The sequence below is a fragment of the Rutilus rutilus genome, assembly GCF_951802725.1.
Source record: "Rutilus rutilus genome assembly, chromosome: 5".
Lineage (NCBI taxonomy): Eukaryota > Metazoa > Chordata > Actinopteri > Cypriniformes > Leuciscidae > Rutilus > Rutilus rutilus.
This window is the reverse complement of record NC_140213.1, coordinates 41,060,655-41,086,906: the sequence shown is the minus strand read 5'-3', so window position 1 is coordinate 41,086,906 and position 26,252 is coordinate 41,060,655. Positions and strand designations below refer to the sequence as shown.

Here is a 26,252-nt window from a genome sequence, read left to right as displayed (position 1 = left end):
AAATGAGCAAAAATGTAGAGTGGGGCTTGATTTTGTCCAGCGGGAATTGATTGTATTATTGGATCATGGTCATTTGCCACTTACTGTGATCTCATGTGAGTGATAAGTTGGAAGGAAAGGATTATTGTCCCGCCTTTGGGAAGGGGAAATTAATGATTTTGATTAAAGATTATGAGGGTACATTTTAAAAATAAAATAATGGAGTGCACTCATAAATGATTTATAATAAACATTGCAATATACAAAAAATATGAATTGTCAATTTTGATTTCATGATAACTTGGAGATAAACACACTCTCACATGAAAACTTCCCTTTTAGTTGAACCTGCTCATTACACACAGTTCTGTACTGTAGTAATATCTTGCTGATTCTGATTTATCATTAAATGGGAGAATATTTCCAAATGTCTGCAAAAAACATAAAAAACAGATATTTTTAGTGTTTGACCAAAAATGGCTAGAGGCCGACAACTCATCCTTAAAATAAACAGAGGTCGAGCATTACATGAGTAAACACTGAACACGTCATATTGATACAAACACACAGGCAGAGAGTGCTAACAAGCCAAAGAAACAAGGAAATATCCTTACTGACATAAAGTCAGTAAATGTTGAACAGTACGTAAAAGCCATTTGATTACTTTATTCAATTTCTGCAAAGTAGGCTATTATTAGTAGTAGGTTAAATTGTTCATTTCATTCATATATTTTTTTCTGTTGTATTTGTCCTATTGTTTGAACAGTACATAAAGCCATTTCTATTTAAACAATACAAAAAAGAAGGATTCCCTAAATATGACAGCCATCCATTATAGATAAGGGGAAATAGATTACGGAACACAGAGCAACTGAATGAGAGAGAAGGACGTGACATCAAGCAAGTCATTGCTGATCATTTCTGATTCTGTTTTGAAAGGCTAATGTTAACTGGTCACTAAATGTTTTATGCAGTGAGAGGGATCAAAGTCACCACCTCTCAGGTGAAATGAACCTCAAATCATCCAGAGCTTCCTGGACAGTGATTTTCTTGGGAGCCACATTTTTTAAAACCCTAGGTCTTTGATCCTAAATGACTTGAATTTAGAATGAAAAATCCACACAGACAAAAACCTTCATCAGAAGGAATCAGAAGGAGAGTGTTGTTATATTAACCACAGCAGTGCTCACTGCATTAAATCACTAAGAGCAATCAGTCAGACGGAAAGAGTATTTATGTCTTACACTGCAATGGCCTAATATTAGGATAGGAACCAATACCATTCTGCTATGCAAATAAATGCAAACATTTCTAGCTATGTAAACTCGACATTGTGCATTGTAACATACTGAAATGTGTCAGACCTCAATCCATAATGCAAGACAAGTACATTAATCATTCTCAGAGTTGCCACAAGGGGTGCTATAGCAAACCTTAGATTAAACTCCATAGACAGATTAGCATATACTTCTATGGCCAGTTTTATCTTTCTAGTGAACTACTCTCATAATGGAGAACTCTTTTTCAATGAGATCTAGTTAAACAAATTCATTAGTCCTAATTTGACGGCACAAAGACTTGAAGTTACCCCTTTGTACTGAAAGTTTTGAGATTTATTATTGTAAAAGCAGACGCTAACAGTCTACCAGTGCGGGTCCTCCCTATACGCAAAGTACGCAAGTTGCGTATGGCCACCAGGGGGCCCCCTTACTTTCAAGAATGATTTAGGGGTGTGTTTTAGTTGCTATTTTGATTTTGGCTTCCAACAATTATGAAAACATAATGCCGTTTTCCGTTCCTTTTCATTTAAACCGGTGTGCTGTCACCCATACTTGAAATCCAAATCAGTCGAATCATGTAACGTCATGTTTAAAATTGTATTGAGCTGCGAATGAGACGCCGTTCAACAGGTGGCTTTCTGCCCACGCCACCCCAGATGGAGAGAAACACGGACAGGCTACTTTGGGCTTCAGGCATGTGCTTAAAAGAGCAAATACACAAAAATATGTCAAAAGGTCCATCTTGGGGACGCATTCAGTTATGTCTTCAGTGGACATAATCACCTGGTAAAGTAATCGATTGCTTGTCAGTGTATTAGGTCTGAGCATTTGATCTTAAAGTGACAGCAGCCTATTTAACCTGCTGCTCTCTCTGTCATTTCATGTTAATCAAACAAATCTTTACTAAATAACATTAGTAACTTTAATAAGAATCAGTGTATATTTAATTCATACAGTGAAGACTATACAATGTTTGTTTGTTTTTTACATTTGATTACCTTATTCAATTTCTGCAAAGTAGGCTATTATTAGTAGTAGGTTAAATTGTTAATTTCCTTCATATATTTTTTCTGTTGTATTTGTCCTATTGTTTTTAGTTTTTATTGTATTACTGAATGTTTCAACTCACTGGTGTTTGTTGACAGTGAAACAGCTCTGAAAGTAAGGTCATTTTGGGGTTTGAACGCACTGACAGGGGCCCCCGAACAAAGTTTAGCTTAGGCCCCCCAGAAGTCTAGGACTGGCACTGCTGTCTACACTGGACGCGAGTGGTGTAACACGTCAGTCAAAAGCAAACAGATTCCATTATAATTAGTGATGTTGTCTTCACTGGATGTGGCATGACGTGACGAGGAGCCAACAGTAAATTTGTGGCCAGTTCTATTTTCTGACATACTCCATACACTTGCGCTACACTGTAAAAAATGAATCTGTAAAATAACAGAAAAAGTACTGAAAATGCACCACAATGAATTTCAAAATTCTAAATACAGGTAAAACACCTTAAAAAAAATAAAAAAAAATTATACAATACATTAAGGCCTATTTTTATGGATTTTCTTTAGAGTGTACTTCCGACAACAAGACAAATAGATTTGTATTATTCACTTTGAAGCATCCAGTGTAGACAGTCTCAAGCTGCTGCGATGCAGAGCAAAGCCACAATGACCACACCTGGTGCAGACACAGTGCAGTTATGTACAGTTATATACAAGAAATCGCACATGTGATGCATTTGCAAAACACTACGTGTGTTTCTGGCTGAGTACGTCACTTACTATCATTAGCTACATTCTTTCTTGATTGTCACTCACAAAATGCACATGCATGACATTGAAACTCACTATATTGTCTCAGTCTACTGTGTTCCCTGAACCCCAAGCCCTCCCAGTGCACTCTTCCCATCATAAAGCCATGCACAGTTCAGTCAAGTCCTATTCCTGCCTAAATCATAAATTATAAATGCAAACATTCTGTATTATTCAGAGCTAACAGCAAAATTGTCGTTCTCAGGCAGTTCTGGTGGGACATGCACTGGGGGAAAAGAGGGTGTAAAGTGGGGGTTGGGGATGCAAACGTCACAAAACAAAAACTGGGACATGCTAGAGATTGTGAGCAAAAAAAGCTCCTGTGTAAAGAGATGCCCCAAATGCTGCCAGTCCCATCACGGCCCAGCTCTATCCCCCTTTGGACAAGCAGACTAGAGGAGCATCCTGCTCGTCTTATCCATCCATCAATCAATGGGCCGAGCTGCTCTTCTCTCTTTTATCTGCAGTCTCCACTACATCTCCATCCATCTTACTTCTTCATTGCTTAATTTTCTTTCCATTCCAACCCTGACTTTCCAAAGTTTTCTTAAAGCCAGGGCAATTTTGTTTTTTTAATGTTTCATCTGTCTCCAGCTTTAAATCCCAACATAGCTCCTTTGAGCACACACAAAGACATGCACACCTAAAAACTGTTATCTTTGGGGTTCTTTGATAAAGGATGTTGGGTAGACAAAGGCACACTCGTTTTATTTTTACCACATACAAACCAGTGTTAGACAGCTTCATTATATATGCTTGTGCACACACATAAAGAGTCCTCCATTTTGATTTAACACAAACTTTGCTCACTCACTCAGTCTAACTCCCTTATGGCTGTCAGATATGAAGAAAATAACAAGAAGAGAAATCTACCACAATCCCCCACCTCTACAAATATAAGTACAGATTTGTGCTAATGAACTTATAGAGACAATGAACACATCTTAAAGACGATGTAATACTTCATAGCTAAAATATTTTCTGTAATCCCAGTATAATATGCAAAGACAACTATACGTAATTCTTTTGAAGGATGATTTACCAGAAAAGTATTAAGAATGTGGCTGTGTGGTCTGAATGTGGCTGGTGTTATCAAAACATTACTCTGTTTGTTTGCAGGTGAAGTGTTTTTAATAATATATTATATATAATATTCCTTCAGAAATCATTCTAATACGCTGATTTGGTACTCAAGAAACATTATTAATAATATCAATGTTGAAAACAGTTGGCCTGCTTAACATTTTTGGTGGAAATCGTGATTACTTTTTTCAGGATTCAGAGCTTCAATTATTTGAATGAAATCTTTTGTAACATTATAAATGTATTTACTGTGACATTTGATCTATTTAATGCGTCCTTGGTGGAAAAAAAATGTTAATTTCTTTGAATACAATCTTACTGACCTCAAACTAGTGTATTCCTGTCATGACAACTCTCTGAGTGTTTTGCATGGTAATGGATATGACAATGTTGATTGTTTGGTCTTGGCAGAATAGATCTGCTGCTGTAAGTTATTGCTGCTGCTGCAGAGCAAGTACAGAGACTTGCTACTGCCAGTACATACACAACATGCTGCTTTGAACAAGTAAGACATGCTGCTGCCGTATAAAATAGCATACGTGAATAGCCCGTAGCAGATCTATGAAGATGGAGCTGGGGAAGATGAGAGGGTTTCTAAAAAGTGCGCTGCAAACTGCTACAGCAAACCCTGACTAAGTATTTGAAAACTGAGCAGCGAGCTCATTGGCTACAGATAAAGCAGGAACCCTATAGAGAATGATGTGATTACAAGCAGATTGAGTTAAAGCTACACTGTGTAATTTCTTAAGTTGATTCTTAGCTAAAAACACTTTGTTCTTTCAAAATGATATGTGCTCATTAATGTGTAATTACTTCTACCAACTAAGTATTCTCGTAAGCGTAGAATCTGCCATTTAGAATAGATACGAGCGAGTCGCTCGAATGGCGGAAGCCATGTTGCGCCGCCCTCCATCTTGAAAATACATTAGCCAAAGAGGGACATACCTGGAAATTCAAGCTTCGCCTTTCGCGTTTTTACACTCAGTGGCACCGTGACGAATGCGAGGGGGAGATTACTCGCGACTGCCGGCAGATTTGAAATAATACGGCCACCGTAGGAGTTAAAACGTCCTCGGAATGGGAGGGGCTAGAAAGTTGGTAGTCATACAATTTCACTGCTAGATGGGAGAAAATCCTACACAGTGTAGCTTTAAGGACCTCAATCATCCTGTGCCATCTAGAGTTTTACGACAGAACAAACTGCAACAATGCGTTGTCTTAAATGCAATGCTTAAGTTATTGTATTTGTTTGTTTTTTAAAGACATTCCTCAGCATACCAACATAGATCAAAAGAACTGAACTATTTCATCAAAGATCTATGGATCATGTTTTGAAGTTTAACCGTAATCTTGAAATTTATTGTTGAATACTATGAATTTATTACACAAATGCTACTGCTTTAAAGGAGAACTCCGGTCAATTTTAACATTGAGCTCATTTTTTTGTACATTTGGAGTGCTGTCAGTACAGAGAACAACGACAAAAATCGGTGTTGCCTACACTGTGTTATCCTCTTTTTAAAAATGTTATCCTGGCTCTTCTTCAATGGGGCAAGTTTTAAACCTGCTTTTAGCCTCTTAACATCCTTGATGTGTCATTACAAGTGCACAGGTCATGTGAGTGATTCCTTCGGAGTGAACGCGGGTGAATCTGACTGCAGTAGACGTGAAAGAAATATATAAAAAATGATGTTTATTCAGCCAGCGCACATACCTGTATTTACATCCTGTTTTCGGTCGAAGTCCACAGTAGTCGATTGTCGAGTTCACGCGCGTGATCATAGGTACTAAACCTAGCAACAGGGTGCAAATTTTAAAAAGAGGATAACACGGTGTAGGCAACACCGATTTTTGTCGTTGTTCTCTGTACTGACAGCACTCCAAATGTACAAAAAAATTAGCTCAATGTTAAAATTGACCGGAGTTCTCCTTTAAGGGGGAATCAATATAGAGGCATGACATTTTTCACCATAAAACCCCTCTCAGAGACGTTGCATCTCTTAATTCATTTACATTTAAGCACTGTTGTTAAAAATGTATTTTTTAAATTTACACTAGCCAGCCTCACTGTCAGGCAACTAGTTGACTCCTCCCTACCCCTTTTACCCCCCTTCCTCACCCCTCACCCCTCACATCTCTTCAACCCCTTGTTACTCTGTCTGAAGCCCAGCCAGTGCCTTGGTATCCGTGTATGTGTGTGTGTGAAGCAAGCAGCTTCATTGAAAGAGCACTGTGGCCCCTTGTCTTGTCAGCTCTGGTTAAGAGCCGGACTGGTGGAGGCTCAGCTGTTTTCTGGCGGGATTAGTCCAGTTCAGCACACAACGCTGTTTCCCAATGCCTTGCCAGCCCTGGCGCAAGGACAAGATGGGAGTGGGGGCGGGGGTGGGTGGATGTGCACTGCTCTTCCAGGCACGCAAAATGCCTCGACTCCACAGAGACACACAGGTCGAGGAGCTTTCATGGCATGGACATTACTGTGAGATGTTAACAGAATGGAGTGACTGACACAATGTGCTCAGGAGGCCCAGGGGAGAAAAGGGAATCTGCTCCTGAAGGCATTTGACAATCCAGAAGAATCTGTATATGCTCTTGCAAAATGCAAAAGCTCTTATTCAGATGATCTTCATTGAATAAAATAAAATAAAACCATCACAAAAACTAAATTACATCATGTCAGTAAAATCAAGGCCCATAAGGAAAGACTTAGTTAGGGAAGAAAAACACTTTTCCTTTGCAAAGGTGACCCATGATCACCCCCCCTAAAGAACCTCCATAGAGATTCTAATTATAGCTGAAATTACACAACAAGAGGGTTGATTAGATGATTAAATCAGCCTAAAAAAACTGTGAGTAAAAAGTAAATGAAAAAGGAGTCTGCATGAAATAAAAATTCACCCTATCGATTTTCGAAATGCTTGTTTTTTTTAATCTTATTGTGAACGATTCATCCATGTATATGTTTATTTTTGGAACAGTTTGTTTTCTTGTAATGTTAATTCGCTACTTCAGTTTAATTGTGACATTAAGCGACGCTAACAGGCTAGCTTGGGCTTTCTGACATCATCAGTTATATAGCTCAAGAGCCCATTATCTCAATACAGTATGACTGAGAGTCAAGATGACATAGTCATCATCAGATAGAGTAAGTGACATTACTTTGTATTTTTACAGCATCAAACCTATCGAGGACACTGTCCAGCTGATTCTCATGTCCGCCATTTTGATGTCTTTCTTTCAGTCACAAGAGCCATCAAAGGACAAGGACGTCAACTGAAAATCTGGAGCATTCTCACTTCTACCTGGAGCCTCCCAGTGTGAGCTGATACAATAACACAAGTATGTGTGCATGCACAGCTCAACTTCAGTCGCTCCGAAACATAATTCATCTTTTTATCATTTCATGTAAATGCTTCAGTGCGACTGAATCGTCTGTGAGAAAACACATAAAAACTGTCCTGATTCGCAGTGATTTTGTTCCTGGTAAGGACATTGTATAAGATGTATATTAAAAAAAACATATTATTTCTTTGAAGTTTATACTCCCTTTGTAGGATTTAGGACAGCTTGTACAGTGATGCAGTGCAGAAATCTCCTCTGAGCTCCTAACTCACCAAAGACATTTTTTTCTTCCTGTTGATCACGCCAGCACTCTAAATGTGTTTGAGGTGAAGCCAGCTGATATACATTGCGAGCAAATGGTGAAGACAGTTTACATTTACCCTTAATAGGAAAAGCCTCACCTAACTATCGTAATTCTTCTGAAAGACACAAATATATACACTATATTACTTCCATAAACAGCCAGAGTGAGACTCAGCAGAACAGCACTAGGGCCAGTCACTATCTGTAAAACTGTAAGCTGAGTTGCCCGCTAATGTCTTGTTTATCCCTGATGCACTGACTATGAACCAATGCAGACGCTGCGTGCTGCTCACGAAGCTCTAGGGCTCATACTTTAGACATTCTCCGTTGCACTATTCTCTGACATGATAGGCGGCAGCAAAGAGAAAATATCAGCTTAACCAGCATGAAAAATAAATAAATAATAATGTAATATAATTAGTAAAATGTTAACAATTTATATTAATCTATAACATTAAAAAATCATTAAGACATTTTTTACACTGTATAAAATAAACCAAAGCTGTTCAAGAACAGTAAATAATCAAAGTATAATAATCAGTGTGTTTGTGTTCTTGATAACGATCTTTCTAAACAAGAAATTTTAAGAAATTTTTAAGAAAGTGTCATGTAGCTTTTTAATTTTTTGGTAGTTTTCCTCAAGCAGTAATTGAAATCCAGATGCATCTGCGCAGCCAAGCTTGCACACAAAAATTCAAATCTGGCATCAGTGCAAAAACAGCTTCAAAATAAATAATACTAAAAGAAAAGATTCAATAAAGTAAAACTCATATTATAAAATGGACCGTTTCGACTCTAAAATTATGATTGGATGAAAAGATCTTGGAAAGATCTACAGTACAGTCAAATACACTATGGCTTTTTTTGGAAAGTAGATCAAGAGTGTAAAGCATCATCACAAATCTCTCGACCAAACAAGGTGAGCTTAAGTGTAAATGATGTTCCACACTGTGACCACAGGAAACTAGGCAATCACAGTGGCCTCGCTGCAATATAATGTGCTATTTCTCTTCAAATTTTCCGCTGGGTCATTTCTCGCATCTACAGTAATCTCACCCCAAGGGCCATCAAGATCTGGCAAAATCTGTCAATTTTTAGGGTAAGTGCAAGAAATCATTTCTCCATTTGTAATTGCGGAGGCTTAGTGCTGTTCTAAACATCATCGCTGCAGGTGCTGGCGCTATTACATCCCCAGAAGCGCCAAATCCCATTTTATTAATGGTGCTGGTAGTTCTACCAGTCACCAATTACATCTAAATCCAGAGCACTACAGAACCTCATTGCTCTCCAGCTTCAGCACTGTGCTTGTTTAATCTGGCTGGGGTTGAGAAGGCTTTAACAAATGGGGAGGTACTGAAGGAAGGGGTGATGAACCTGTTTTCAGCCTGAATGTCCATTTTGGACATGCCGTTCATGGGACGGGTCATATGATGCGAAGGAGTCATTCTTGGTAACAAAGGCAAAGATGTCTCTGAGGGTGCTACGAGGAGAAATTCTGAAAAACAAGTCAAAGCAAATTCAGATCAAAACCAAAAGCCCCAAAGCCCTGGCTGTTATGGGATGAATGCACAGGCATTTCTGAATGAGGCCAGAACTAAAAAAATACTGCCATGTCAATTAGGCTGAAATCCACACATGCATGTAGAGACTAGAGTGTTACTGGGCCGAGAGTGTCCAGGTTTTCTACTGTACATCTGAAACCCCTTCTGTTGCCTTGAACATAGAGTAGCTGTATTTAAAAGCCATTTTTTGTGGCCTTAAATAAGGCTCATATAAGAATCCATAGCTATATTCTTTTTAAGCAATGATGATGGACAAATTGCTTCCCTATTCGGTTCTTGGCTATTTTATTGATTAGGATAATTGATTGGCTTGAAGATGTGTTGTAGTAATGCCATTCTCAGGGTGCCAATAAAGCCAGTACATAATGGCATTTACATTTAAATCAGCAATAAAATATAAAAAATAAAATAAATAAAACAAAATAAACACTTCAAGCCAGATTTGTGCCTCCATGGAACAAAATAGACATTCCTGTTACCCTTGGGGAGCTTTGTGGGTCGGGTTCAAGTCCACCAATCGATTTTATACTTCGATTTTATGCTCTCATTCTTCCATTTTTGTCGGTTTTAAAGAGCACTTTCCAGGGTCATTTACTTTAATACAGTGTTGCTAAAGAGGTTAACAGTGGTGGACAGTAAAATTTGGTTCTGGTTTGGCCAATTAGAAAAGTAATTGTAAATAAAACAGTAGGAGGTCTTCATCTCTCTTGTGCGAACACAAATTGGTTGTCATCACTGTATTCCAGAGGCATATACAATGTGGGTGTCATGTAAATATTCATGTGTTGGTCATACTTTCAACAACCATTATTCCTTTTAGTCTGCCTAGAGGCAACAAACAACAGAAACCATGAGGAAAACCATCAGTGGTATGGAAATAACAACAAATAGGAAAATAATGTCATTTTACATTGAGGGTGATCCTGTAACTGTACTGGCCATAAATATTTCATGCAAGCCAGGACTGCAACAAAATTGATACATTTTGCAAACTTTTTTCCTGCCGGACCGGTGTGACTTAACTGTGTTTAGGTCGCATTTGCATCTACATCCCAACTTAAGCTACTGCTACTGTCAGCACAAGTTCCTGTGAAATATCCATTTCAATGAGACAAAACATGATTTTTTTATTTTTTATTTTTTTTACTAAATCAGGTACTGGAGTCACCTTCCGTAGAACTTGGCAGCACCGGTGTCACTGCTCTGAAATGTTAGTCTGGACCCCTAATACTGCAATATTTTTACAAAAAAAATTATTTTGTCTCAATAATAATGGAATTATTTATCTATTTTTTCTTGAATATTTGATTAACAGTGCAAGTCATCGTATCATTCAATATAGAAGTTGAATTGTGATTTTTTTTCTTCACAAAATGAAAAAAAAAATGTCATCAGTACTTACCCTCACATCATTCCAAACCCTTAAGACTTATGTTCATCTTCAAAACACAAATAAAGATATTTTTGATGAAATCTGAGATTTCTGTCCCTCCATTGACATCCACACAACTTTGTCGCTACAAAAAGTTGATAAAAGATCGTAAAACTAATCCATATGAATCAAACAGTTTAGTCCAAATTTTCTGAAGATACTCGATTGCTTTATATGATGAACAGATTGAATTTTTGAATATTCACATCTTAACATTGATCACCACACATAAACAGAAACTCAACCATACTTGCTTGACGAGTGAGTACAAACCTCATTGGTTCTTGCGTAAGCTCAAACGTGCTGCGTTACACACGAGAATGAACCGCTCAATTCATATGGATTAGTTTCACAATCTCTTTATGAACTTTTTGAAGCGTCAAAGCGGTAGTTTCGTGGACTTTCAATGGAGGGACAGAAATCTAATTTGAAGATAAACTAAAGTTTTATGGGTTTGGAACGACATAATGGAGAGTAACAGAATTTTTCTTTTTGAGTGAACTAACCCTTTAATGTTTGACACTTTCTTTTAACTTAGCAGGAAAAATACTCTTTTTAATATCTCATATCATGGCAGAGAAGATTTAAAAATGACGACTAATACCAATATTAAAGACGTGTTACTCCATGCATCCGCCACTCTATGAAGCTTTAATGAATTGAGTGTAACCTTTGCAACTGCTGAGAGACATTATTCCTTCATGACTCTGCATTAACCATTTTACACTCTGATCTCCGGCTGACTAGACTCTCTATTAGGGAATATACCAGCGCCTCCATAAAGAAACATTTGTAGAGATTCAAATCAGATATTCTAAGGAGCAACAATAAACTCATTCATTCTCTTTCTCTGTCTTTTCCCATGATGTCAAACAGCTTGTCAGTAAAGCTCTAATGTTATTACAGTACTCAAGAGCACAAATACAGCCTGTCACAATCACACTCTCACATGTGCACTCTCATGTTTAAACACACACGTACACAAAGACTGATGTGTCTGTTGTAATAAGAGCTGGCCATATGCCGAAGACGTGGCCGGCTCGCTAGCCCACTAACGTGGACCATCTGGCTGAGGTGATATTTGTTCCTGATCGCTTTAATTTTGGCTCTCCAATTAAGATCACAGATCTGCTAGAGAGTGACAGCAGCACAGTTTGGGCAAGGGCAACACTGGGGAGACACATTCATCATACCCAACTTCATTGATTGGCTGTTAGAACTTTGCCAACACACTTTGCTAGAGAAAGTAAAACTCAAAACCACTCATGCTGAGCTGATTGCACAAATAACCTTGCTGAAGCATGAACCAGCTAAAACATGGACCTAATATTCAGCTCAGAAGCATCACACCCATTCAGACACGTACCTCCTCAGATTTTTGAACTGTGTGTTTTGGATGTGACTTCCAAAAAAAGAATTGTAAAAGTATTTTGGATTTTAATTAATTTTAAATAATCCAAAACAGTAGATGCTATTTTCCATAAAAGGAAAATGCATGCTCATCGGCTTTCAGGTTCAGTTGCAATTTTGCTCAGTTTACTAAAGCCTACTAAAAAATATTAAGTCTGGATTACAGTCTCCTACATTCTAAATGAAAACATATTTTACCCATATATGTAAAAAACTGAAGATAAAGATATTAAGATAAAGAACTACTGACATTAAGTAAAATAAAAATATATATATAAAAAAAGTAGGTCGGGACAGTTGAGATTGTGGGGAGAGTGATTCAGTGATTTATTAGAAGTGCTCTATCAAAGTGTGCAAAATACCCATTTACCTATTATTATTATTATTTTTTTATTTTATTTTTTATTAAAGTTAAGCTCAAATTTACTGTAGGGTCTGTAAACAGTTGGATTGTGAAAGGGGTCCTTGGTTCGGAAATGATTGTGATACCAAGTGTACCAGGACCACAAACAAGTAGGTGCTATCCCTGACATACAACTTGTAATAAAAAAAGCAACAGCCCGGGAAACACAAGTAGGTTCTCCTGAGTAAAGATTCACTGAGGTAAACTGATTAACCCAATATATAATTAAAATGCATCAGAAATAATTATATTTGGGATCTATGTAGATGAGCTGTAAGGCTGGGGAGAAGGGACCCAGTCATCCTTTTACTAATTCCAAGCACCAGAGACATGACATAAATTCTCAATTAAAGTCTCAATTAAAATGGAGGCTGCGGTGTAATCTGCTGGGATAGATATCTGTTAATAATTCTGGAGGGCTCTCGTTCTGCCTCACGCAAAATTAATTTACACATCCTATAAATACGGCAACCTTCCCCTCTGATTTTTAGCAATGGTACAGGCTGTCTACAACAACTTCACAAAGAATGTACCAAAATGCAGGGTGACCTGGACCAAAAAGACCACCCAATATGCAAATATTTTCACATTCAGCATCTTTAAATGTAAATATATGACTTGGAGGAGGACTCCCAATTCATACTACTTACTACTTCCATGGCCACTGTTAGTCTATAAAATCTATACTAATGTTTTTACCTAAAGTCACTAAATGAAACTGCACAACATTTTAGAAAGAAATTAATGGAGAACAGGATGTGGGTATCTCAAGCAGAACACTAAAATATTGTGTATGTCAAACTGGAGTTTATTTTCTCCTTAAACTGCTTATCTTAAAGTCACCATGAAATCAAAATGGACAATTCTTGTTTTTATGGAATATTACAGTATTTATTATAAAATATTTATCTGTGGGCATCATTATTTTTTAAATCTTTAATCAAAATGAATTCCAGATCAGCCTTACATTAAGACTATTAGCTGATGATGAGGCTGTTCAGATGAGTTTTCTCTGGATAATGAGTGTGAGCACCACTGGGGCGTTGCCGGGACTGCAGGGAATATTCTGGTGCCAGCACCCTCTCTTCCTTATTCCTCAACTGTTTTCCCTCAATGACACACGCAGAGAAGCCTGCAGACTCATACAAAATAAACTACCAAATACCCCAGTGACGGTTCTAATCTAAACCAAAACTTAAATGGGTGGTTGATTATGTTTTCACTTTTCTAACTTTAGTTAGTGTGTAATGTTGCTGTTTGAGCATAAACAACATCTGCAAAGTTACAACGCTCAAAGTTCAAAGCAAAGGGAGATATTGGCTTTTAAAGAAATTGCTTTTTAAGGACTACAACAAACGGCTGGTAGGAACTACACAACATTCCTCCCGGGTTAGTGACATCACTAACCCTACAATTTGCATAAACCCCGCCCCCCGGGAACGCCATTTATAGATTATCATGACAGAATATGCTAATCAATGACTAGAAGATAACTACACATAATAAGCTACATAAATTCATCAACTAACCATTCAGAAATGTCCTGTTGCTTCTACATGTTGTCACTTCTTCTTGATTCTCTCCATCATTGTCTGACTCCGGTTTGAACATAAAAGGCTAAACGTTTTTTGAAATTTGTTTGTTGTTGAAGCTCCGCCCCCTGTGCCGGGAGCAGCAGCTCATTTGCATTTAAAGGAACACACACAAAAACAGTGTGTTTTTGCTCACCCTCAAAAAGTGACAACTTTAGCATGCTATATAAGAATATCTGTGGGGTATTTTGAGCTAAAACTTCACATACACACTCTGGGGACATCAGAGACTTATTTTACATCTTGTGAAAAGGACATTATACCACCCCTTTAAGACAGCACGATAATGGTCAAACTGATAATCAATATTGTTTGCTCAAAAATTATAATCACTAATTGTTCTCATTTGAGACATTTCTTTTTACATTTTACATCAGAATTATTGCACTTTCACAAAAGCACAAATCAAGAGTATCAACTCATATGCAGGGTTTATTTAACCTCATCTACTGTAGTTTCCTGATTTTTTACATTTATCATATAAATGCAACACTTTCTACATTATGAAAACGAATTAAACTTTAAAAAGATTCTCTCAAAAGCTTAAAACGTAATTCCAAATAATATTCAATAATTCCTAATTACGTTAATGTTTTCCTATTAAAACAACAAAAATACTTTGTATTGTAGCACAAAGGTTACGTAAGTGCATTTATTCAGCAACAACAACCCTAAACAATATAGTCGAGATTAATGTTTGTAATTACTGTTTGTCACTGCTCACAGATTTACAGTAGTTGCAGTAAATAATACAAGCAGCCTCACAGAGGAACACAGACTGGCTGTATTACACTTTCATTTGAGCAGAATAAATGGTGATCGCTAAACTCCACCATACATGTTTGACTGTGATTATCGGAGCTTTTGTTGCAGTGCAGAGAGAGCACATGTGCAAATTCGCCAGGTTGGGAGGATAGGTAAAACACTAGGTGGAAAAATGCACCCATTTAAGTGAAAAAGCTCTGACTAAGAGATTTAAACTCATGGCATCTGGCAACTCAAAGCATGAAAGCTTGTGGAGGCTTGTTATTAACAATGCAAGATAACAAATGTCAAATAATTTTAAAAATCTAAAATAAATAAACAGCAGGCCAATTATGCTTAATTAATCAAGAGAGGCAGGAATCGTGATCATTATTAAAATAAAATAAATCGTGCAGCCCTACTCAAACTAAACACAAAGGATGCCAGTTTGCCTAACTACTTTAAAAGCCACCTATGGGATTTCCATTAAGTTTAAAGGAAAAACAAAGCATCATTAATGGGTCACAATACTTTAAAAGCCAGTTTGTCGACATATTCCAAGTGGCCACAGACAGCAATTCATATGAGTGACTGCCCGCATCCAATCAGTTTTGCCTGAAAGAACAGATTTTTCACACACTGCAGCACCCGATCCATAAAATAACTAGTCTTTGTATAACCCAAAAAACACTTAATATGCATTAAATTGATTCTGCATGCACATATTTATCGTTATAAGAGAATAAGTAATAGAAATGGCCAGAGAGGAGAGCTGTCGCCAGAGTGTCAGCACTAATGCGAGATAAATCACTTTAAATTTAGAGCTTTTCACTTCCGTCTCTCACTCAAAGTCATTCCATGAGCAAACACTCCTAAATCTGACTGCAATCCTAGTGCTCAGTTCTATTTTGGGGCATTTTTGAATATAAATTTGCATGCATTTAGCGCGTAGTCTGGTGACACCCAATTGGGTTTGTAGAGTTTTTCACTCGCTTCGTCATGATGCTGCAGTCAAAGCAGAGGGCTTGAATGGCAAAGCCCATCTGTGTCCATCTGGGTGCCAGGTACTGGGCTCACGGCCCTTGCCCACCACAGACTGCCATTTATATTATCAGTCGTAGTGTGGCTCGGGATGTGTGGAACCCTGGCAAGGTCACACCAACATGTTGGAACTCCTTATGGAACCCATTCCGCTCAGAACGGCAGCCATTTTGCTGTAATGTAGAGGACCATAAGCATGGCAGCAGTGAGATGAGCTGTATGAGTGAGCTGTGGTGAGCTCAGGATGAATGGACTTTCTGCCACAGGCCATAGCATCATCCACTATTACACTACAAAGGAAAAGGATCCTGGGTGATTACCAGGACAGCTGCATGTATAGAGACATGACAAGAATGTACATGGAATATGTGTGTCATGTGTACATGGAATATATAGAACATATAAAAATAGACAGCAGCTCCTGAAAATTGACTCCTGTAACAAATTATCACAGAGCGTAGCATAACATATCCAGATACCAGCATCATTCGATGACGCTGGCAAATGTGTGGTAAGCCTAGACAGGGTGTTTTGTAGAAAAGTGTGTATGGATTAATAGAAAGGCATGAGGCAGATACATGCTCTTTTCCAAAATTACAGAGACAGGATGGTAATACATATACATATTATAAAAACCCAGAATGCATGTTGAATTGAGCAGTGTTATTTTAGTATTATTGAGATACTATTATAATATTGTGAGAATTTTTTTTAGTTTTTTATTTTAATTTTAGTTTATTTGATCTAATATTTATATTTGATTTGATTCAACGTGATCTCATGAGTATTCATACGTATTTTTTTACATAACGTGTGGTTCTTCACACTGACACTGAAACGTACAATATTGACGTATTGACAGCACTAAAATGTAAATTATTTACATATGAACAACTTCGTAGCAATAGCCCCCCTTAGGGTAAACAGAACCAACGTGAATGTATTGCAGATATCATAAATTAATAAAGAATGCCAAATCCTGACTGACGAGAGGAGCTGGGGATGGAGGAGGATAATTAGCTCCTGAGAAACGCGATAGCTGCTGATAATACTGTAAAATCATGGCCTTAATATTTTGAAATGATAACATTTCACTCTGTTTTTGTGTCCAATCTGCTGCAAACTCATTTTGAAGAACTACATAATTAACTTACATTTCTGTAATCGTTTAACTATTATTTATCAAGTAATATTTATTTCGTTTGCTGTGGAACATAAACATGCTTCAAACGCTCATTAGCTCTCGCCTGCTTCGTCAGTATTGTCACAGATGCCGTGTTTCCGTTGATGTGCGTTTAAATGAGAAATGTGCGCCTTCAAAGACTGGATCGGGATAAGATTTTCAGAGATAACTTAAATTCGGCTTTTAACCATACAAAACTGTTATATAACTGTTATACTGCGACTGCAACACATCATCATTTGAACTACTTTTGGAACCGCTTTTGACAGTATTATTATTACAATTATCTGTTATGTTTTTCTTTATAACTACATATTTTTAAGAATGGGTAGGTTTAGAGGTAGGAGTGGGATTAGCGGCTCAAAATATATTTGAAATGCTATATTGTTACTAAAATTGTCGTTTTCCTACACATTTCTGTCCTTACGTTTTACTCTTTTTATATCCTCTATAAAATGGTCATGTTTAGGTTTGGGGGTAGGGTTAAGGGATCTAAAATGTATCCATAAAATTATAAAAATGGCAATTATACAAATATCTATGATATAAAAGATTTCTAAACATTTTACATTTTCTTAAATACGTCATAAAGTTTATGATTAAATGTTGCCCCAATACGTCCATATTGCAATCTATTCAAACGTACAACAATTGTACAACCTGTAAATGTACAAATGTACCTACGTATTAACAATGAGACCATGCTTTTTTATTTCAGCTTCATTTCAATAAACAAAAAAGATTTTTTAATAGTTTTTAGTTAACAATAACAACACTGGAGCAGGGTGTAAATATAAACCCAAGATGGCAGATTATAAAATGGTTACAAAAATGTCAACTTATGTTTCACTCAATATTAAAATTATTGCTAAACATAGATTGGTATAATATTGATTATTTTATTATAACAAAATTATCTAACAAATAATATTAATAATACAATACATTTAATAATAAAATAATACATAATATAATAAAATATTTTATAATCAACAATTACATAATTTTTCCCAATATTTCTGTCTTTTTATTTTAGGCTTCACAAAGTTATCTTAGCAACATGATAGCGTCAAACTCAAATTAAATTAATTGCAACTCAAGTCTCTCTATATAGAGCTTTTGAGTGTGTGTTTGGACACTTCTCATTCTGGTCACACACACTGCGTCTATGGTCACATGAGATTGTTGCCTCTTTGGTGCTGGGCAGAGTGCAATGCAAGTGACATTGCCCATGGACACAGACTTGTGGAATGCATTGAGAGAGAGACGAAACATGAGGTTGTCATGGCAACAGGGCCAGATTGGTGAGAGAGAAGAGGAGATATGAGAAGGGAGATATGAAGGAGAGAAGGTTGTGCCTGTGCATACACAGACCGACAGATCAGTGAGAGAGAGAGTGAAAGAGGGAAGCTGAGAAGGTATAAAAGCAAGAAACACACTGAAAGAGAGAGAAAGAAAGACAGAAAGAAAGAAAGGGCAAACAGATCTATATTGGCTAGGTTGTTCCAATAAAAGCTTCACACTTCAGATTTAAAATGTGTGAGCCAGCTGGCCTGTGTTCATGAGTTCATGTGGATGCGTGTAAGTGATCTGTTCTCAGGAATAACGTACCGGTATACATACTGTATGTACTTACGTTTAGTCATTTAGCGATTTACAATGAGGAAAGTGTCATATAGGATCCTCTCTCTATAGCTTTGGAACACATCACATACTGTATACCATTCTGATCAATCCCACCATTGGCAATAGACAGAACTCAGCCCACATGGAATTGGTGCACAAAGAACTCTGAAGGATCCATGCAGAATTCGCTCAGGGCTGTATAAGAGCAATGTTCCGGGTTCAGTACAAGTTAAGCACTGCTGACAACATTCGATTGCCAAAAGAATGAAGAAGGTCATTCCTTTTCTTTAAAAAAGGCAAAAATCTGGTTTATCATGAAGCACTTACGATGGAAGTGAACAGGGCCAATCCATAAACGGTTTCAACCGTTTATAACCAAAAAACATAAACAATATGTGTGTGACAACATGATTCTAGTGTGAAAAAATATATATATTAAAATTTTCATTAAAAAAAATTTAATTGCTTAATACAAATTTTTGTAAAGTTGTATCCAAGTTTACTTGGATATAACTTTACTTTCGGTTTTGCTTTTCTTTTTTCTTAAATAATCAACAAATGCTGTCACAAATGCTGTGGAATGAGCTTAACTTGTACTGAACCCAGAATAGTCCCTTAACTGTAATATTCCTTTATCTGTTTAAGTCGTAATTGTGCCAAATTGAGCTTCTCCCCAACAAAAAACAGCAGGTTCCATGTGGGCCCAGTAGTCACATTCCAACACACTTACACATTATGCCACATCGCTATCTGTAACCTCTCTTATTAGGTACAGAGATCTGATGCCCTTCAAGGGCAGCTTCCTGAGGTGTAACTTAACCTGGAAATGAAGACTTGTTCTATTTCTCACAAGAGAAAATATCTCAAATCGATGGATATTTCAGATTACTGTTCCCTCCATACTGATAGCTTTGGTTTGATTAAAGTGAAACATTTCTTCCTGCTAAAGGTCAATGAGTTCACTGACACTGACATTATAGTGAGAAAGCTTTTGGGAAAGGGCACAATGGGATTATGAGTCTTATATTGTCACTGATAGAACGCATTAGCAGAGGAATCTTAAGATGAAGCTTCCCATCAGCGCCAAACCATTTTACTTACGTATTAGGCCGAGGGAAACGATATCTGCTGTGGCTGGAGTCTATCGATGTTTACCACATCTGTTTTCCTTTAGATTAGATTACTGGTTGTGTCTTCAATGCATAGAGTCTTTAGTAGAATGATTTTTATTATTATTAAAGGAACATTCCAGGTTCAGTTTAAGTTAATATAATATCCATTGACAATTGTGGCATAATGTAATCAAAATGCTCAATATTTCAACATTATAGCCAACGATGTAAACAATATGTGTGTTAAAGGAATGGTTCAAAATTCAGTAATTTACTCGCCCTCCAGTTGTTCTAAACCTGTATGAGGTTCTGTCCTCTGTTGAACGCAAAATAAGATATTTTAAAGAATTTTGATAACCAAACAGTTGACGGTAGCAATTGACTTCCATAGTAAGAAAAAATATATACTATGGAAGTCAATGGCAACCGTCAACTGTTTGATTACAGACATTCTTCAAAATATCTTCTTTTATGATCAGAAGAAGAAAAAAATCATGCAGGTTTGGAACAACTCGAGTGTGAGTAAATGACAAAAATGTTATCCCTTTAACATGAATCATGATTGGAGTTTGGAAGAAAAAACAACAACTTACGAACCTGAATAAAACTAGATCCAAATTGACAACTTTGTTGCCACGATAACGCAATACCATAAACCGTAAAACAACTGTAAAAATGATTTAAACAGCCCTACAGCTCAAATATTACAATAAGATTGAACAATAATACAAAAAGTTTTAATAATTACTATATTATATTATTTATTCACTATTGTATATAAATTAATATTATCATAAACTATATCTTCACATTGCATGGCCCCATGTAATCTCATTGCAAGTGCCTCACCTCTATTAACCTCACCTCACCTAAATGAAATAAACTGAACCTGGAATATTCCTATAAAAACCAAATGTAAAACGGTTTAAAGGTCTCTTTAAAACCATTATGTATCCTTACTGAGTTCAATTCATTATAGCTCATAGTTACAGCCACAGGAACTATAAAGCTAAGGCTATAAGCCACTGTCATTTACCCATGTCAATCTGATTTTCCTGAATCACCTTACACAGAACAGTATATATTTGTCTTGTGTAAATGTTCTTTGGTCTTGCTTTGAAGTAAAGTGAAATTACAGCTGATCATAAGTGTTTTAATTATAATCCATAAGGTTATAATCACCACTCTTTAATGAGTGTTTCAGTTTATCAGGGTTTGTGTTGAACTCACTTTACGCTCCTTGTCTCCGTACTCCAGCCCCAGTGTGTCCATGGCACGCACGATAGCGGCCAGAGACTGGATGGTGTTGCTGAAGACCACAGGCTTGTACTGCTTCACATCATCACCAGAGAAACCGTCCTCATGGATAATCCTACACACATAACAGAAGCCATGTTAGAGAGCATGCAGTTTGTGTTTGTGTGTGTGTGTGTGTGTGTGTGTGTGTGTGTGTGTGTGTGGATAGAAAGCAAACATAGTGATGTTCAAGCATGTACAGATAGTGATGCAATATGTCTTGTTATCTGTGTGTCGCGGCTTCAACGGGACTGCTGATCCGCCATGCAGCTGTCCTACCCTGCTCTCAGTATTGATCAATTTAAATAAAGTTTACTTTAACGCCATTACAGTTAATTTATGCATAATTCATAAAGTCACAGTTAGATGTAACATGATCTAAATCAGAGGCACACAACTTCATGAGACCAAGAGGACCAAAAACAAATGATAAGATTATAATCTTTTTAAATGTAAGGGTGTATTCACACCTGACTTGTTTGGTTCGATTAAATCGAACTCAAGTTCGTTTCCCCCCTTGGTGCGGATCTTATGGGCAGATGTGAAACAATCGCACTCGGGTGCGGACCGTCTCTGCAAGTATTTTCTCGGTTATGTCATAGTTGTTGTTTGTAATTTTTTTCGGTCCATGCATTTGGTCTTAAAATGACAGCAGACACCCAATATTCCTACTGTTGTCTATGTCATTATTAATATCAATAAAATTACAAAATACAACTTTATGAATTTAATTTCTTCAGTGAACAAATAGTGTTATTTTACATTTAGGCTTAATAATTTCTGTAGCCTACCTGAATACTACTGTTAGACTTTGAAACTTTGTTATTTAGTATTTATCTCTGCTTGTAATTTGTGTATTTGTTCTCATTTTACTACTGACTGTTCACTTGTTTTTAATAATGTTTGAACTTTATCAGTTAAAGGTTGTATCAGTGATTTCAGGCCCCCCCCCAAAAAAGATCACATTCATCTAATCTTTCCTAACGATCCGCTAGCTGCCCGCCCCATAAGCATGCCGTCAAAAAAACGCGTCTCTGTAGGCAGCCTAGGCTCTGAGATCTGCACACAAAAACAATTGGTTTCACCAACCCCTCAAAACCAAAACAAATAGTGTTTCAACCAATCACTGACAGGGGGAGGGTGTTGTGAGGTTTTGAGCCAGCTTCTTCTTCAGCTCCGACTTCGCGTGCAGCCGTGCACGAGCACAAAACCTCACAACACCCTCCCCCTGTCAGTGATTGGTTGAAACACTATTTGTTTTGGTTTTGAGGGGTTGGTGAAACCAATTGTTTTTGTGTGCAGATCTCAGAGCCTAGGCTGCCTACAGAGATGCGTTTTTTTGACGGCATGCTTATGGGGCGGGCAGCTAGCGGATCGTTAGGAAAGATTAGATGAATGTGATCATTTATGTTTGGGCCTGAAATCACTGATACAACCTTTAAGAGCATGCTCTCTCCGCCAGAACCGTCTTGCAGCACATCTTCGTCTTCGCAAAATCCTAATTACAACACCGTATAGATGACATTGTATCATATGATGCTCATTGGTTTCTTAATATTGCGTTTTTAGAGAATAACACCAGATCAGTAAAAGAACAAATATTGCATTACGAAATATCTCCATACTGAGCCTGTTTTTGCACCTGCTTTTCCCTGCTTGAGAACGACGACCTTAGCACACATGTGGTTTTGTTTACAAATTTTGGTTCACTTGCAAAAAGAGCAGTGTGAAAGCGAACCGTACCAAAAAAATAAGAATAAAATCAACATTGTATTTGGTCCGGACCAAAGCAAGTGAACTATAGGACTTTCTTGGTGTGAATACACCCCAAGACTGAATGCTATTCAGACTAGATTCGTTTATACAAACATATTTTGTTATTTTAATCTCGTTCAAATCAAGCAATGTGTCACACAACCTCTGTAAAATATTAACAGAGCAAATGACCTACTGTTTTTCAGCAAATTCCACAGAGAAATTAATCCTGAAATCTATTATTTTTTTCTCACAATGTTTCTCCTCATTTATTTTTGCTTCCATTCATTGTATATCTTGTGACTACCATAGCTAAGTTTCTGGGTAAAATAGGTAGTGGTTCAAGTATTGTAGGCGTCTCATATATACACACACATTATCCAATAGTTTCTACAACCTATTGGCAACACTCACTTTAAAAAAAAAAAAAAAAAAAAAAAAAAACCACTCCCATCTTAGTAGTTACAGAGATACCAATCCCATCCAGATCAGTATATTTGACAGTAGCTGATTTCACCTAATGTGTCAGTCAGTCTTTAATCAATGATTAATGATTTTAATAGTTGACTACTACTGTAGCCACAGTATAACCAAATAGCTATTGTCTCTTCATTTTGTGCTACTGAAAAACCAGTGGAAGATGGAGTTTTGTGATGAGGAGGGGGTATTAATCATCATATTCAGTGGATTACAGCATTTGTTGTGTCTCTATCATCCAACATTGTGTTGGAGTGAAGCGTGTCCTATGTAGACATCCTCCTGATTCCTAAGTTATGTTGTACATTGTCGTGGGTTTTACTGTCTCTCATTAAATGCCTTTTCCCTCACTCACTCTCACATTTAATATTTGAACCTCATTAGCTACAATAAAATGGTGTTATTTCTGCGATAGACAGCATGCCTGACTTAGATCTGGAGAAAGTAGAGCATTCGGAACAGCAGGGATGGGTTTCTCACAGAGAATATGACCCCGCTGGAGCCAAACCACAAAGGGGGGCCCCAATGGCACTAGGTTACTGTGGCTAAAACCCCTAATTCAATTGATTTAGCTGAAATTAGGTTTGGACATCTGTCAGTTCTGCAATACTGAAAGATGGTAAGTCATTTTTAGATCATGAGGCTTTGACCCCCCTTTTCAAATAATATTATATGCATTTCTTTGATGGATAATGACATTGTCTGGCCTGAAAGCGAAAGCCAATGAATTATCACATCAGTGCTCGGCTGGTCTTAGTAAATGGTGTTAGTGCGGCATGAGAAAAGCCAGACAGACTGGCAAAGCCTGGCATTATGCAGACCCAGACATCACACTGGTTTATTAGACTGGTGCCAGAGAGAGGTGTGATGAAGCATGTGTTTAGGGATGATATTTTTGACCACTTGTATGCACGCGCACACACACACACACACACACACACACACACACACACAATCCCAGGTGACCTGAAGGCTGCTACCTGTCTATCATTAGCTCAGCACTGCACTTAGTTCAACCAAAACCACTCTTACTGTGAAATTATAGTTCTAAACCAATTTACAATTCATTTTATAGAAGCACCAGTAACATTGTTTAATATTTTATTATCTTATATACAATTTTGTAAAGTAATTAATCATAATAAACTTTTGTAGTTTACATAATTGATCTTAAATGCTTAATTTGGTAACTCAATTTGGTGTACAAAGTGTAAAATACAAAGTGAATCACAATCAGTTTTAAACCATTCAGTGTCTCTGTTAAGGAATAAAAAAAAAAGTACGATAGATGATTTTTTATTAATGCCACTGGTGGTAAACTACAAAAATAATAAAGAGATTAAATCATGATTACTTGCTTAACCCTTAAAAAAGTTCTAGAATATACTGACATATACATTTTCTGGTGATTCTATTAAAATGAATTTAAAACACAAAAAAGCTAAACATCAAATATAAAATTAAAATCAAATACAATTTATAAAACACAAAATAAAATGACTCCTCTATCATTTACTGTTGTTGATTGTTTGAACAAACACCTGTGCTACTGCTCTTTTTCTGACTGCTTTTCAGGAATCAGATGAAACTGATTTAAACCGTTAAATGAGTTATAATAAAATGTATAGGATTTAATATATACACTCACCTAAAGGATTATTAGGAACACCATACTAATACTGTGTTTGACCCCCTTTCGCCTTCAGAACTGCCTTAATTCTACGTGGCATTGATTCAACAAGGTGCTGAAAGCATTCTTTAGAAATGTTGGCCCATATTGATAGGATAGCATCTTGCAGTTGATGGAGATTTGTGGGATGCACATCCAGGGCACGAAGCTCCCGTTCCACCACATCCCAAAGATGCTCTATTGGGTTGAGATCTGGTGACTGTGGGGGCCATTTTAGTACAGTGAACTCATTGTCATGTTCAAGAAACCAATTTGAAATGATTCGAGCTTTGTGACATGGTGTATTATCCTGCTGGAAGTAGCCATCAGAGGATGGGTACATGGTGGTCATAAAGGGATGGACATGGTCAGAAACAATGCTCAGGTAGGCCGTGGCATTTAAACGATGCCCAATTGGCACTAAGGGGCCTAAAGTGTGTCAAGAAAACATCCCCCACACCATTACACCACCACCACCAGCCTGCACAGTGGTAACAAGGCATGATGGATCCATGTTCTCATTCTGTTTACGCCAAATTCTGACTCTACCATCTGAATGTCTCAACAGAAATCGAGACTCATCAGACCAGGCAACATTTTTCCAGTCTTCAACTGTCCAATTTTGGTGAGCTCGTGCAAATTGTAGCCTCTTTTTCCTATTTGTAGTGGAGATGAGTGGTACCCGGTGGGGTCTTCTGCTGTTGTAGCCCATCCGCCTCAAGGTTGTGCGTGTTGTGGCTTCACAAATGCTTTGCTGCATACCTCGGTTGTAACGAGAGGTTATTTCAGTCAAAGTTGCTCTTCTATCAGCTTGAATCAGTCGGCCCATTCTCCTCTGACCTCTAGCATCAACAAGGCATTTTCGCCCACAGGACTGTCGCATACTGGATGTTTTTCCCTTTTCACACCATTCTTTGTAAACCCTAGAAATGGTTGTGCGTGAAAATCCCAGTAACTGAGCAGATTGTGAAATACTCAGACAACCATGCCACGCTCAAAATTGCTTAAATCACCTTTCTTTCCCATTCTGACATTCAGTTTGGAGTTCAGGAGATTGTTTTGACAAGGACCACACCCCTAAATGCATTGAAGCAACTGCCATGTGATTGGATGATTAGATAATTGCATTAATGAGAAATTGAACAGGTGTTCCTAATA

General features: G+C 37.3%; 1 protein-coding gene across 2 annotated transcripts in view; it reads right to left on the bottom strand.

Moving 5' to 3' along the window:
* The window catches only part of gnao1a (guanine nucleotide binding protein (G protein), alpha activating activity polypeptide O, a), an 88,721-nt gene that overhangs the window by 44,290 nt on the left and 18,179 nt on the right, over window positions 1–26,252 (bottom strand). For both annotated transcript variants that reach the window (XM_084410076.1, XM_084410077.1), the window contains exon 3: window positions 21,128–21,269. In XM_084410076.1, coding sequence (XP_084266202.1) covers window positions 21,128–21,269 — 142 coding nt within the window. The remainder of the gene's footprint in view (window positions 1–21,127; window positions 21,270–26,252) is intronic.